The sequence below is a fragment of the Petromyzon marinus genome, chromosome 34, assembly GCF_048934315.1.
Source record: "Petromyzon marinus isolate PM22_M1 ecotype Great Lakes invasive population chromosome 34, UKy_Petmar_22M1.pri1.0, whole genome shotgun sequence".
Classification (NCBI taxonomy): Eukaryota; Metazoa; Chordata; class Hyperoartia; order Petromyzontiformes; family Petromyzontidae; genus Petromyzon; species Petromyzon marinus.
In genome coordinates, this window is record NC_133700.1 from 7051834 (window position 1) to 7067673 (window position 15840).

Genomic DNA, 15840 nt, shown 5'->3' on the forward strand with positions numbered 1-15840 from the left:
CCGATTAGCAGGGTTGGCTACGTATAGTGTGAAAGAAGTTCAACATATAGTGCATACAATTCCTACTCTTGCAGTAAAACTTTTACATGCCAAGGATGAACCCTAATACATGGCAGAATTTAGTTTGTTGATAATTACGATTGCCTTACCCAGGAAAGCTTCGCCGAGTCTCATAACTTTATTTCGGGGGGGGGGGGTCCTGCCATCCCGCACTGACGAGCGTGGTGAAGTATGGTCAAACTATCTCGATGGCCAAACGCGGCATGGGGGGGGGGGAGGCATTCATTCAGCGGTAGGGTTGATGCAAGGTGTTTAAATGATTAAGCTCATTATTCGGTGAGACCGCGTTTGGCAGTGAGTGCACAGGCACAAAATCAAGTAAAACATTCGTTAATATAAATCAAGTAAAACATTCGTTAATATAACGCTGCCCTAAAAGGAACCCACAAGGCGACGTTTTTTGGGCAATGGACCTTCGATGAGGCACGGTGTTATTATTCACGAGCATGGTCATTCCCTTGACATTCCACTGCGCGGCGCTGCCGCGCTAGGAATAATGCAGCAAAGGAGTCTTTTTTTTTACGTACGCGATGGCCCGTTGCGAAACGAGAAAACATCTTCGGGTTGAAAAATCGGTGCCCGTTTTACCTGGATTTACAGACGAAACTACGGGGGGAATTGTTTCATGCCGCTGAACGGTGTCCCTTATGATCCGTGGGCCCAGAGACCAGGTATTCCACTCGTCCATTGTTTGTATGTTGAACTTCGTGCGCACCGTACGTAGCCAACCGTGAGTGGGTGGGTGAGTATGAATGTTGAACTTCGTGCGCACCGTACGTAGCTAACCGTGAGTGGGTGGGTGAGTATGAATGTTGAACTTCGTGCGCACCGTACGTAGCTAACCGTGAGTGGGTGGGTGAGTGTATGAATGTTGAACTTCGTGCGCACCTACGTAGTTAACCGTGAGTGGGTGGGTGAGTATGAATGTTGAACTTTGTGCGCACCGTACGTAGTTAACCGTGAGTGGGTGGGTGGGTATGAATGTTGAACTTTGTGCGCACCGTACGTAGCTAACCGTGAGTGGGTGGGTGAGTATGAATGTTGAACTTCGTGCGCACCGTACGTAGTTAACCGTGAGTGGGTGGGTGAGTATGAATGTTGAACTTCGTGGGCACCGTACGTAGCTAACCGTGAGTGGGTGGGTGGGTGAGTGTATGAATGTTGAACTTCGTGGGCACCGTACGTAGCTAACCGTGAGTGGGTGGGTGGGTGAGTGTATGAATGTTGAACTTCGTGGGCACCGTACGTAGCTAACCGTGAGTGGGTGGGTGAGTATGAATGTTGACCTTCGTGCGCACCGTACGTAGCTAACCGTGAGTGGATGAGTTGGTGAGTGTATGAATGTTGAACTTCGTTCGCAGCCAACCGTGAGTGGGTGAGTGAGTGGGTGGGTGATTGTATGAATGTTGAACTTCGTGCGCACCGTACGTAGCCAACCGTGCGAATCGGAGGTGCGGTATTGAGTGCGGGAGGAACGACGTTGCCACGTTGTGGTACATTGTCATCATAGGGGCTTTACCAAAATATCACATTGGCAATTATACATTACGGCACTTGTACAACTACTCATTTGAACGGTAAGCTATAATCATCGACACATGAACTCGCATTTTGTTTGGGCCAGCTGGTGAAATTGGTAAAACTGCACCCAATCTCATGAAACCTCGGCAGCTGAACAGGGTCGAGTCAGGATAATGCGTGAATGGGTGACCGCCAGACACAAACGGGGAGTCACATAGCCTGCTGCTACGTGGTGAACAATAGAGATCAGCACGGCCAACTCATCTGTTGTTGCTCTACGTCTATGCACCCTGCCTTCCCCTTTAACTGGCCCAGCCTGTGGTTCAAATGCCCCCCGCAATGGCGTGGGCAGGCCCTCATCCAGCAGTGGATTCGCCCAAGGCTCCTGTTCGTGTAGCCTGCGTCGTGTTGCGTTTCCCCCTCGAGTGCAACCGGAGAAAGCTCGTGGTCCACAGACGTCTCTCATGGTGACGCGCGTTAGTGCAGGGTGCTTCAAAAGAATGTTAACGCTGCTGAGAATTTGCAACAATAAACGTGCTGCCTTGCGGGGGGGCCCTAGACCACCTGGAGAAGATTCCAGGCCACGTGTTGACTGATTGCGAACACGTGGGGGAGACTCTTTGACCTTTTGAAGCTATCAACATTTACATTTGTACTCTGGTTATTTTGGTAAAGTCACGTAGGTGGGAAAAAAAAACACAAATAATAAAGCACGATGTTTCGATCGCAACACAAGCGATCGTCATCGGGTAGAAAGACGCAGCAGTAGAGCTGCTGAACCAAGAAAGGGCTGTTGCAACACGAGGTTATATGAAGCAATTGGCTGGACCCCGGGGTCCCATCACTGCCCCGGGGTCCCCCAGCGACACGAGTCTTGTTTGCCGTACCGACAACAAAACTAGTGGTCAATCGATTGACCTCGTCGAGAGCTACTCGGGGCACTAAGTTTCGTAAAAAGTTTAAAAATTACATAAACACGTAAAATTCACCGCCTGGGGGGGGGGGGGGGGGGGGGGCGGTGGGGCTCGCCTTGGCAAAGAAGCTGAGGGTCGACGGCTGACCGGAGGGCGTCGTCGCCCCCCGGGGCTCGCGTTTGGCCGGTGGGGTGGCGCCCATCGTGTCGACCGCCGCCTGCTGGTGGTGGCGCTTGTTGGCACGGCGAGTCTGGGCGGACGGGCGGCGCGTTGCTGTCGGGATCACGAGTGGGGGGGGGGACTGAAAAATAATAATCATTGTTGACCCGGGGTCCCGCCAAATGATTCAATTGTAGAGGTTTGAGGTGGGCGTCACCCAAGTGCAAGTAGGCGGGGTCAGAGATGGACAGGAGTCCCGTCGCCGTACGCACGCACAGCAGCTGCGTCAAAGGAGGATTTGGCAGGCTAATGCAAACGAATGTAATGTTACGTTACAGTGGATTATCCGGGGTTTTTTTTCCTTCCATTTACGTGTTAACATTTTTTTGAAGCACCCTGTATTTCAAAAAGTACTCCTCTAACTCGCGACTTCCTCAAACTCCTGTGGACGCGTTTCCATCCCCCTGAATCAGCTCCAGGCCTCCTGGTGCGTGTGGCCACCCCCCCACTCTGAGCGGTGGCGCAGTGGTTAGCGCTGCGCTACGAACCCGGAGACCCGAGTTGGATTCCCGCTGCACGGCCAACAACGGTGACGATTATCTGAACCGGTCTTGGGCCTCCCCTAGATCGACTCGGTCTCAAACGAGTACCTGGTGCGGTGTGTAAACATAGCCACTGGGGAGACAAAGGCGGTCGGGCGTGGTGTTGGCCACCTACCCCTTCGTGTGCCGTTCCGGCCTTCACAGGTGCTCACTTACAGCACTTGCCCCAACAGTCTATTCAGGCTATATCTTTGTCTTTGTTGTCTGAACCCCGCCCCCTGTGAAAACACACTCCGTGCACATCACTTCCGATTGCTCCTTTTCTCTTTCTCTCTCTCCCCTCCCTTTCTCACCATCTCGGCCCGGTCTTTTCCCTCCCACCTCTCCCCTCCCCTCCCTCCCCTCCTGCCCCGTCGCTCCGTCAGTCCTCCCTGCTGCTGCTCATCAAGAGCCGTGTGCCCCCTTCGTCGTCTGGCATCCTTGGGAGCCTTCCGTCTTGGCATTCCTCTTCTCCCTGCGCCGCTCACCTCGCCCCGTCTTGCCTCCCCCTTTGTTGACGCCGCTGACTACCCTCTTCCCCCCCCCCCCCTTCCCTTCCCGTTGTTGTGCCACGGATGTCAGAGTGCCGACTGCTGCCACAAAGCTACCGCAGTGCAGGACTACGGTCGTGCTTTCCGTGGTGCTGGCTGCTGGTCACCTCCACCTGTAATCGTGTACGCTACGACAACATGTCACGATGTTGTAACGTAGAAGATGTGCGCGGGTGAGCAAGGGCTTAAAAGCCGTCGCTGGGATATTTCGTCTCGGGTAGTCGGTCAACGGCGATGGAGGCGAGGTGTAAATCTTGACTTGGAAGCTTTCGTGACTGCAGGAATTCGTATTCTTTGGGTCTTTCGGTAAAGGCACGTAGAAGATATTTTTGTTATTTGCTACGTGACTTTACCGAAAGGCCAAAGAATACGAGGCGAGGTGGACGTGGTGTGCCGGTTGTGGATTCAAAAATAAAACGGCAAAAAATCGCCTGCATGATGATGATAATCATTTCGATGAGCAAACCTTGGGGGGGGGGGGGTGGTGGTGGTGGTGGGGGTGCTGATGGGACTGGGGGGTTGCACGGGGGGGGGGGGTTGTGGGAGGAGGAGGGGGGGGGAGAAGGAGGAGTCTGAGGCAGCGAAGCACAAACGGTGCGCGTCTTGCAATCTCACGCCACTTCGGCGTAGTCCTCGGACCACGTCGCTGCATTTCAATTCTCTCGCTTGCCGCGTGTTCATTAAAATCGGGGGGGGGGGGAGGGGGGGGGGGCGCGCAGCCGTACGGACTGGAGACGGTCCACGCGGCGAGTTCTTTGCTCCACGAGGTGGTGGTGTGGCAGCCGACCAAGACTTCGAGAAATACGCCTGCTGTGTGTGTGGGGGGGGGGATAAGACGTGATGGCTCAAGGCCGCGCAACTGCAACTGCTAGGTTCAGCATCGAGTCTCTGTTGCACGGCACGTCGGCGTCCACGTGCGCACGAATGCCGTCGTCGTCATCATCGCCGTCACCGTCCTCATCATCATCGCCGTCACCTTTTGGCCGAACCTCCGCCCTGGCTCCGTGCCCTCCTATCTCGGGAGTCCCCGAACCGTACCCGGGCAGCGCGCTGCATCCAGCCCTCTCCCCGCTGCCCTTCCCGCTGCCCACCATGCCCCTGAAGCTGCCCCTGGGTCAGCCCGCACCGCACTGCTGCCTGTCCGTGACCTGCGTGACCAGGTCGTACCAGAGTCTGGCCCTGCCCTTCGGGGTCGGCTCGCCGAGGTGCGCCCACGTGCAGGAGGCGCGGGACTTGAGCGCGAGGCCCGCGGCGTCTCGCGGCAGGGAGGAGGGAGGAGGAGGAGGCGGCGGGGCGGGCGAGGAAGACGCGGCGAGCGAGAGGAGGGAAGGGCGAGAGGAGAGGGCGACCAAGATGAGAGAGTGGCAAGAGAGCTCGCCACCTCTTCAACAACAACCACGGCACACGTCGCGACGCGCAGGTGCGTAAATATTGTACGGGGGGGGGGGGGTAGACAGTTGTGTTAATATCCCTTTCTTTAATCGTTTTTTCCGCACAAAAAAATTCCCCCGATTGAGCTATTGGCATCGTTTCAGAGGCGAAGAACGAACGAATTAAATTTGGAACTCTCAAAGGGGAAGTGCAACCCTCGCGTGTCACAGAGAGTGGCCCGCGGAAGCGGATGTCGCGGAGCCAGTTCGGAGAGCCCTTCAAGTGACATCGGTGTACGGCACAGGAAAGGGACGGCACTTTTTGTACTGGGCTCGAAAGGATATGAAGCCAGCCAAGTCTGAACGTGCAGCCCTTTGAATCAATCAACAGCTGGATGAAGGCCTCCCCCACGCTGTGCGGTTCATATTGGGGGGAGAGGGGTTATTGGACAATACTTCACCACGCTGGTCAGTGCGGGTTGGTGAAAGCGGGAAGCGTAGACCCGGAACACGCAGAAGTACTGTACAACAATTGACGTTGCTGGACTGCTCCCTACTGCTCACCACGCATGCCTCTCTTGGCAACCTGCTTTGCGCACGGTGGCCACCCACCCAAGCCATTGTCCAGGCTCAGCTGAGCTCGCTCCCGATGTTCTAGCGAGATCGGGCACATTCCACGCTTGGTCACAGCGTGACAACGTGCCGTGCGGAAGTTATCCCGAGGGCACGATAATTTTATCTTGAATTCAGAATACAATGTCTAATCAGACTTCGGGCAAACGGAATCGCTAGACGACAGGATGTAACTATACACCATGCTATACGTGTTTATTTGAAGCTTTCGTGACTGCAGGAATCCCATACTCATTGGTTATTTCGGTAAAGTCAAACGTGAAGACGGTCGCTTGTTGTTGCGATCGAAACGCAGTGATCTATAATTTTTTTCCACCTACGTGACTTTACCGAAAGAACCAACGAGTATGCTTTCCACGAACTTTTGAAATGAGTGTTCACATCCACAAATGCATTTTGTTGTTTTTTAAATGCGGATTCGCTGCACAAGAATGAAAACAAAATGTTTATGGGCAACTCCAGCCTTGTGGCATTTCGAGTCTTAAATTCCAGCCGGGTCTCTCCGGATCCGTGACTGAAAAACGAATTACGAATCCGGAACACTACATCCAGTATACTAACCCTTGTCGCTGTGGCTGTGGTAACCGGTCACGTTATCACCTACTTCAGCCTACGCAGAAAACATTTTGTGAGGAAACTCAGCCCGCGTCGCGCCGCATACTGGACATGTGTGGAAAAGAGCTTCATAGCTCATCGGATTCCTCCACTCGAAATAAAGATTCCGAGTGTGCATTAAACACGTGTATGGTTCTCCGATGTGAGCTCATCGGATTCCTCCACTCGAAATAAAGATTCCGAGTGTGCATTAAACACGTGTATGGTTCTCCGATGTGATTTTGGGCGTGTCGTTCGGCTTGATGTCCCGACGTTTCGTCCCCCCCCCACGTTGCTGGCGGGGGGGGGAGAGCATCTTCCGGTGGCTGAACATCTGGTTTCAGTCGATGAGAAGCTCCCAGAACGGGTGCAGCGAAAAGTCGTACATCGCACAACCGAACACAATGTGACACGGCACCCCCCTCCCCCCCCCAAAAAAAAAAACACCGGTTGGCTATCTACTCGGCACAATCGCAACAATGATGAGTGCGTGGCTTCGACATCCACCCCGTCGACCTCACGGGGGGGAGGGGGGGGACCGCCACCCTCTCCTCTCATCCACCTCGTCGCACTTCCCGTGGTGCCGCACGCACAGTCACGCTCCCTGCACGCACGTGCCTGTGTTTGTCTCCTTGTAACCGCGGTGCTGTCGTCGGATCTTGCCGCGCAGTGCTGTCTGGCACGCGTCTGGATGGCGAACGCGAGAAGGGCGTCTTCGACGACCGTGATGCCGATGGCGACTCGTGGGCGGACACTTCTGCTACAATTCCACCGTGCGTTCTAAAATCACCGTCGCCGCCGCCACCACCACCACCATCATCATCATTCACAACTCGACTATTGAGCCGAAACGTCTCCTTGACTCACGGCTGCGTGCCAACGTCCATCTGCGGTGGACTCGTCTCTGCGTCCTGCCAGTCGCCGTTTGCAAAGAGCGAGAAAGAGCATCAGCAGCGGAAGACGACGACGACTTTGGAGGGTGGAGCCCTCGCAGGACCACACGACACGGGCCAAAGTTTGGTGGCCGCGCAGGAAGCAGCAGCAGCGGCGGCGGTAGCTGATGGGCTATCCGTGACCACCACAAGCACCACCACCAGCACAACCACCAGCACCACCAACAGCACCACCAAGAGTCGACGGCGCCGCACGGCCTTCACCAGCGAGCAGCTGCTGGAGCTCGAGAAGGAATTTCACTCGAAGAAGTACCTCTCTCTCACGGAGCGCTCGCAGATCGCGCACGCGCTGCGTCTGAGCGAGGTGCAGGTGAAGATCTGGTTTCAGAACAGGAGGGCCAAGTGGAAGCGCGTGAAGGCCGGCAACGGCGCCGCGAGGAGCGGCGAGCCGTCGAGAAACCCGCGCATTGTGGTGCCCATTCCTGTGCACGTGCACCGCTTCGCCCTCCGAGGGCAGCATCAGCAGAACAAGCACCAGCAGCTGCAGGCTGAGAGCGGCCAACAGAAGCATCAGCAGCAGCAGCAGCTTCATCGACAACAACAGCAGCAGCAGCCGAATCAGCAAACGGAGCAAGAAGAACATCAGCAGCATGATTATCGGCAGCGTCAACATCATCATCAGCAGCAGCATCAAAATGAGCGTGGAAAACATCAGCAGCATCATCAGCAATTGGATCTGCACACGGAACAAGAGGAACAGCAGCATCATCATCATCAGATAACGCAGTACCAAACACAAGGACATTCCGATCATGAGCAACTTGAGCAGCACATTCAGGGCTCCCAGCAACTTGCCGATACTGCAGCGAATGCAGAGACGTGATTTCGTCACAAGCAGCAGCAGCAGCCAAACCAAGAGTCCGCAGCAGTGTATTTAAATAATGTTTAATATTTAAATAATCAAACGTACATGTTGATTGTAAATATACGGCGCGGTATGTATGTAGTTCGGTAGGGTTTAAAAGTGATGCTCACGATTCATCAGCAAACCGACGACTTGTTTCTGAAATGTATATATAAAACATATAACTTGTACTGTACACTGCATTTGATATCTGTACTTACATCACGTGAATCCGTGTTGAGTATTTCACACGGCAAGTTTCCTCCGACATGGTGAGGATCTCCTGACAACTTCTCGGAGCGAAACATTTTTTGACCTCGCGGCAGAGAAGTTAAAGGCGCAGTGCCAGAGCCCTGAAAGTGCCAGAGCTCTGAAAGTGCTTTCTGCTGGTGCCACTTTGCTTGCGGAGGGACCTCTCAATCGACAACTCGAGAGCGCCTTTTTTTAAAGAGGGTAATTTGGCCTACTCTTCCACTCTGGCTAAGGCTTACCGGACTTTTGGGGGCGAGTGCTGTTAGCGAGCAGCACCTATGAAGACCGGCACGGCACACGACGGGGTGGGCGGCCAGCACCACGCCCGAGTGGCGATGTTTCCACACCGCACCAGGTACTCATTTGAGGCCGAGTCGACCTAGGGGATGCCCAGAACCGGTTCATATTAATCGTCGCTGGCTGAGCGTGGTCGTGCGCATGGACTAGAACTCGCGCCGTTGGGTTCGTAGCGCAGTGCGCGACACCGCTCTCCATACCCACACTTGACCCCACCGCACAAACGCGATTTGCCGATCGAGCGGCTGTCGTGTTACCCAATTTAAAACTTGCTGGGCGGACAGAAGCGAGGATGGTCGCTGGACGCCGAGGAGATCGAATCGAACGGACCCCCCCCCCCCCTCTTTGAAGCGGCAAGTCCATGCGTGCTCACCACGACAGCGCCTCCGGGACACGGCGAGGCGTCACGAATCGTTGCTTGTGAAGTACTTGACCGATGAATTGCATTAAGCACTTTTATTGAAACAAGCGGCTTAAGACGTTGAGTTGGTGTTAACTGAACACGGAATAACACCGCCCCTCCCCCCCCACCAGCCACCCACCCTTGTGACACAGTCTTCATTTTACAATGTCTCATTTTTTACAATGTGTAATTTTTACAATGTCTCCAAATAAAACTGTCTCAATCGGACGACGTCGTCATTTCATTCGTTAAAGCGGGAGATGAAGAGGTTTTTTTTTATTTGGTAATGTATTTACGTTTCCGAATCTCTATAACGGACAGGCCATTTAAATAAACCAGCGTTCAGTAAATGGTGATCCATTTATAGATACCCAGTTGATATCTACATTAATCAATCTCCCCCCATGCCTGCAGCTTACGCATGATTGTAATGTAAACAAATCACACGGGCTATATAGGATGTTACGGCATGGGGCGGGGGGGGGGGGGTGTTAAAATATTTAACGAGCATGTAGAGTGAGGTGGGAGATGTGTAGAGACTTTGAATTAAAACGTAGGGGTTTTTTTTTTACTATTAATTGTCTATTTTAGTGGGGTACCTATAAATGGATCAGCCTGGACAATATGAAGGGATATCGACCCGCATATGACGATGTTGCATACAGCGTCAACCCGTACGGCTTAGCCCGTATTCCTGTACAGGGAAATTGAGTTTTCAGGTCCATACGGCGTACAGCCGTTTCAATACGGGCAACATTCTGTGTCTGTGTTTCTCCCTTGTGATGGGACTTTGTAGGATGAACGTTGAGATTTATAAGGGGCACGGGGGTGACCAATACGGTCTGAATTAGGGTAGGCACTGATGAGGGGTCGACAGGTATGACGTAGTGTTATAATAATTTGCGATAATTTATCGGCATTTGTTAACCCCACTGCTAGATGAAGGCCTCCACACGTCGTGTCACTCATGGGCGTAGTTTGACCATACTTCACCACGATGGTCCGTGCGGCTTGGGCAAAGGGGGCGGTGTGGATGGGGGGGGGTCCGAGACTGACTTGAGAAATCAAAATCAATTCATCACCGATATGAACCATGGCCGGGAATGGAATTCAGGTTCAGAGTGCAATGTTGTAACGTTCTGACCCCGTGCCCCTACTGGACAGCTGTGAAAAAGAGCTGTATAGCTCATCGGATTCCTCCAGTATAAATAAAGATTCGGATTCTGTGCAAACCACTGCGCTACCACTCGCCCAGCGTTGTGTTACAAGGTGGGGGGCACATTGGGTAGGGTTACATCGGACAGTGGTGAGATTCTTTGCATCTGTAAGAGTTGCAATGTTATAATGGTAGGTTTGTAATGCGCTCCTATAACATACAATTGTTATCACGGTTTTATAAGACATCGTTCTTGACATGATATGGAGCCTTCAGATAGTCACATTTAGACACTACATTACACGTTACACATTGCATATCATTTAAGATTTTAAGTCTTGTATTTTGGTTACGAAACGCCTAAGCAACTACCAGAACCTCTATCGAGGGAATAAAAAATAACGAAGTCAACATTTCCGCCCTTGAGTATACATTTGCAGGAAAAATAACACAGCATCAGTCTGGAATTGTGGATGTGTATCACGGTCAACATGTTTGTCTAGCACCAATAATTAATCACACACAGCCCTTTGTCTACAACACAGCTGGATGAAGGCCTCCCTACATTAATGAGATTTGCTTAACCATACTTCACCATGCTAGTCATGGCGCAGTACACCCAGCATGGTTCAGATATCACGCCGCCGCCACCACCACCGTCAGCTAGCTTTGGCCAGAAATAGGACTCAGGTCGTCAAAATTCTAAGCGCTGTGAGAAAACCTAATCCCACCGCAAAAACCGGGAACAGCAATGTCATTTAGTATTGGCCCACCAAGGAATCCAACACACACAAATCATATTCGCTTTAAACAAAAACCAAAAACCTGTTTACATATACCGCATATGCCTGTTACCACACGAGCTCCAATATTCTATACGTCGTGACGTTAGAGAAATGTTTGAAACTCAATTTCTGCAGCGACAAGTGGGTGAGAATTAATTCTTACAATAAATTACTGGCAAATGTATAATGTTCCATGGAACGACTGGGTGTTTTGTGTGTGTGTGTAGCCTTTGTTGCCCGGCAAAGGCCATGAACTCACTAGATTTGAAAACCCTGTGTTAATCACAGGTGGGCTGCAGGAATCCAGACCCAGGATCTAAGTGATGCCAGTTCAGCGTTGACCTCCCGATCCGCCCGGCCGCCTCCACATAAAAGAAACGTGAATAGCAAATTGAGCCGGACGATTATGAAGTGGAAAACCAAAATCATTTGTTTGTCTTATTTGACCTGACATTCTACCTGTCGCAGTAAGTTTATGTACAAATGGCGAATGCTCCATATAAGGGAAAGGTTGAGCACTGCAATATCTTTCTCACGCCATCACTAGCCACTCATTAACGAGAGTATTCGGCCTACTGCTCCACACACTGGCAAGCTGAAATGGTACGCACCCTTTTACGCCACTACGCACGACCTGCCGACCCGACTGTGAAATGCTCTACCCGGTCCAATATTTGGATTGGATAGATTAAGGCGTGAACATCCAATGGAGAACATAACCATCTCCAATTTTTTTTTTTTACAACATAGCAACCAATGGAAATTAACTTCAGAGTTTGACAGAACTTCATCAAGAATGCATCCGAGGTGACGACAGCAGCAGCTACGGATTGTTGAGATCAGCTCGTGTGCAGGGAGGTCACAAGATGGATCAAGGCAACGAAAGAGAGCGATTGATGGCAACGGCACAGGCAGGCTCTCATCCAGCAGTGGATAGACTATGGCTGATATACAACGTAGATACCAGTTCCACCATGCTTGCGTAAAACCAACAAAGCACTTGGTACAGGCGACCGATGGCGACTTGGTGGAGTTTAACAGGGGGATAATCGCTTTGCGACGGTCAGCCTCTCAGATACGATCCCTCCTTTGCCTGCTATTCCCTCCTATGGCTGCCATTCCATTCCATCACAAACACAAACCAGCAGTGGACTATTGGGGATATTTCTCCCACCGACGTTTGCTTTTACACCGCAGCATGTATTATTTTTTGGTCAAGCAGTGATACAGTGGTTGGCCTATTTGCACTACGAGCCTGCCGACCTTATTTGCATTCTCAGCCGCAGCCAAAATCATTGGCAAGCGATATCTGAACTGGTCGTTTGGCCTCTGTCTTCACCGACCCCATTGACCAGCGTGAAGTACGGTCAAACTGCAACGACCGACACGGCACGGTGAAGAGGCGTTCATCCAGCAGTGAATTGACAAAGCACTGTGGATTAGTTCTACGTAGCATTTGATAGCTGTGAAAAGCAAAGGTAATTCGCACACCAAACAATGTTGGAGTTTCACTGGTCCCGAATGTGATTTGGCTACCCAGCCAAGAACAACAACATCCTCAGGTGTTGTGTTCCATCTATGCCGTCCTGGATTGAATGCAAGTAACTTGCTTCGTGCGATTATTTTAAAGACCAAGTAAGCTACAGTAAGAGGAGAGTGCATCATTCTTTTTACACATGGCAAGATACAATTCATTATTGAGCTCTGGCAGTAACAAATGGTACACAAGCGTAGTTTTGGGTCCGAATGTAAAAAAAAAACGACGAGCCTGGTAATAACGTCACTCAACAACCATGCGCAATATAATACAAACAAACAAAACAGTGATAATGATAACAACGGGCTCGTAGGAAATACTCAAAAAAAGTATAATTAAAAAAACTTTTTTTTTTAAACAGTGCAATTTAAAATTATGGTAAAATACTGACAATATTTAAAGGCTTGCTCAAAGTCATATTTTGTTAAATCTAAGTCCCCACCACTTAGAAGTCGTTTCACACGATGAGGTTGGGGGGGGGAAATATTTTTAAAAACAGTTTAATAATATTCCAACGTAACATTTTTGACTGCCATTTGGCTTCCAGGTGTGAGAAAGCATGTCACTCGAGATTACTCTAAATGCACAATCTTCCCTTCCAACCTCACAAAACATTAGCGTTTTCCCCCACCCCCCGCAAGTCGTTTGTTTTATAATTTCCAAACTACACGGTGGTTTAGTGCTCCAACGTGGTTTTGGGATTGTACCGCCGTTTTGGTTGGCATGACGTCCGACGTTTCACTCCACGTGCTGGAGGCCTCTTCAGGCAGAAACGTTTAAGGAACAAGTCCTGAAGGATGCTGCTAGCACACATGCTGCCATACACGTCGGACAACACCAGGAACTGAAGGTGGTCTCCCACAGCACGGTGGCGAGATGTTAAATGCTTCGCCAAGTTTACAGGAGGTCGTGGGTTAGATCCAGTTTGCGTGTTCTACCCGTGGTCATGTGGCCTCTTCTCTGGGTCCTCCAGTTTTTCCCCTCCACATTTAGAATCAACGTGCGTTTCGAGTATTTGGCTGCAAAACATTTCCACGTGATGGTAAGCCGCTTCATTGAGCTATCATTTGTGGCCAGGTCGCTTCTGAAAGAGATCTGTGGAGCTCAGTGGGACTTCACACCTGGTAAAGTTTCCCTCCACGTGCAGCGAAACGTTCGGACGCCGTGCAGAACAACTCGCGCGGTACATGCAGGGGAAATGAGTCGCAGAGAGCTGTGACTGTGAACCGTGGAAACAACCTACGCAGCAACACACGTTTGTTTTATATGTCATTCAGGCCCCGCATTGTTTGTGTAACAGACCACAATAAAACCTTGCACAGCAGTTTGATTTACACAGACAGAAACCTCCCCCCCTCCAATTACATTTGTAATAGCAAATAAAGCACGGTCAAAAAAAAATTATACAATTACAATATACATAGTGTAAAAAAAAAAAACATCACACCGAGTATCACAGTTTTGTTCGTCCACTGCCATTACTTCCCGGGTCAAAGCCTCGCCCATTGCTGCTGTTGCTGCTCGCATGTCCGCTCAGAGCCACAAAGTCAAAGGCCCTTCCTCCCTTGCCGTGCGCTTGGGAAGAGTGCATCACCGCGGCGTGCGGTGCATAGCCGGCTCCTGCACACTGCTCAGAGGAACTCCAGCTCGATCCCGGAGCCTCGAACCTCTGCTGCTGCGCAACGCCCACGACCGACTCGGCGTTTTGTGCTGTCGAGCCGCCACCACCGCCACCGCCGGTGGCGGCGTTGTTGCGGCGAGCCAAGTTGGGGGTGGGGTTGAGGGAGCCCTCGCGGCTCGGAGGGGAGACGTGCGGCTCGTCGACGCAGCCGTGCTGCGTGAGAATGTCCAGGCACTCCTGGCTGCCGCCCCGGCGCGCATACGCGAGCACGGAGTGACCGTGGGCGTCGCGGGCGTGCACGTCCGCTCCGTACTGTTAAATCAAAGACAGACATCACCGCATTACAGCCTTAACAGACTGTTCTAAATCATGGTGTAGCTGCTCACCCCGAGCTCTCATTACTCTGATAGTGCGCTGTCTTTGAGCTGTATGCCTTTTGGCGTCCTCTGGTCTAACAACGTTTTGAGACGAGGCTCAAAAGAAAGCTGCCTCTGGTGTGGACCAATCAGTTTCAAAGACAATGCCATATATTATCAGTGGTTTTTGTTTGCATTCTGACCACAAGTATTGTGGTTAATGCAGACATGATTCCTTGTAAAAGGTTTCAGTTTGGCGTTTTAACATCTTAACACCTGTTTTGTGCCAGAAAAAAAGGGGAACACCTATTCTCAGACTGTTCTAATTCATGGTATAATCGACGTACAGAATTTTCAATACCACATTGAGACAAGTCAACATCACGTGGTCTCCACCATTAAAGACTGTCGAATTGCTGCCCACCACACAGCCCCACAGATGCCTATGACAACCTGGCATGCATGGTCCCCGCCCCTGTTCGCACACAATCCACGCTCAACCGTTAGCCTCCGACATCTAATGAGATCGGGCAATTTCTTGGTAATTTGTTAGTAGGTGAGGCTACCGCTGAAGTATCCCTCCCCTTCATATCTCCGGGGTAACATACTGAAAACACACGCACACACACACGTACACAGACAAATGTCCCCTGTTCATAATAAAGGTTTTTGGGTTAGATCGCGTTATTTATAAATGTGTCGTAACCCTCCACCACCCGACATCGGCCAATCAGCAAAAAAGTGTCACGTTGACAAAGACAAATAGTTCACTACTTTAGCCCACCGGTGTGTTGAAGAGTGAATCCACAACATTTATAGTTTGAGTACGACGTTTCGCTGGTAATTACATCCAGCATCATCGGGCAATTCGCCAGAATGGTAAAGCCCTCGCTTGCTCCCGGTCTTAAATAGAGCAGCAGGGTGACGTCATCATTTAACTCATTTCAGGTGCAGTGATTTGAGGCGGAGGGGGGTATTGTAATTATATAATCGATTGGTAATCAGTCAATGGTTATGATTAGTAATGAGTTGTAGATTGGTAATTAGTTGTAATGTGTTTTGTGTTTATATGCTACGTTAGTAATCCGTTAATTAGTATGTGTTTCCCCTATAAGGAATTGTAATATGTATTATTTAATAATACGCTTCCAAGCCGCACTAAGCCTGTAGCTGTCAGAGAGATTAAAGTTATTTCTATTCCTCTCAATTTCAATGGATTCTCTCTGATTAGTCTTTGCCAGTAATAATTAGTT

The 15840-nt window shown here is 50.9% G+C and overlaps 2 protein-coding genes across 4 annotated transcripts in view; one reads left to right on the forward strand and one right to left on the reverse strand.

Moving 5' to 3' along the window:
• The first annotated feature begins 4407 nt into the window (after positions 1 to 4407).
• LOC116948543 (uncharacterized) lies at positions 4408 to 9360 on the forward strand. Its single transcript, XM_032965294.2, has 2 exons — positions 4408 to 5206; positions 7054 to 9360. Exons 1-2 carry the CDS (start codon positions 4627 to 4629, stop codon positions 8157 to 8159), a joined length of 1686 nt encoding a protein of 561 aa, XP_032821185.2. The 5' UTR covers positions 4408 to 4626; the 3' UTR covers positions 8160 to 9360.
• Positions 8206 to 15840, reverse strand: part of LOC116948648 (arf-GAP with GTPase, ANK repeat and PH domain-containing protein 1-like) — a 76380-nt gene continuing 68745 nt past the window's right edge. For all 3 annotated transcript variants that reach the window (XM_032965543.2, XM_076071683.1, XM_076071684.1), the window contains one exon: positions 8206 to 14543. In XM_032965543.2, coding sequence (XP_032821434.2) covers positions 14064 to 14543 — 480 coding nt within the window. In that variant the 3' untranslated portion in view covers positions 8206 to 14063. The remainder of the gene's footprint in view (positions 14544 to 15840) is intronic.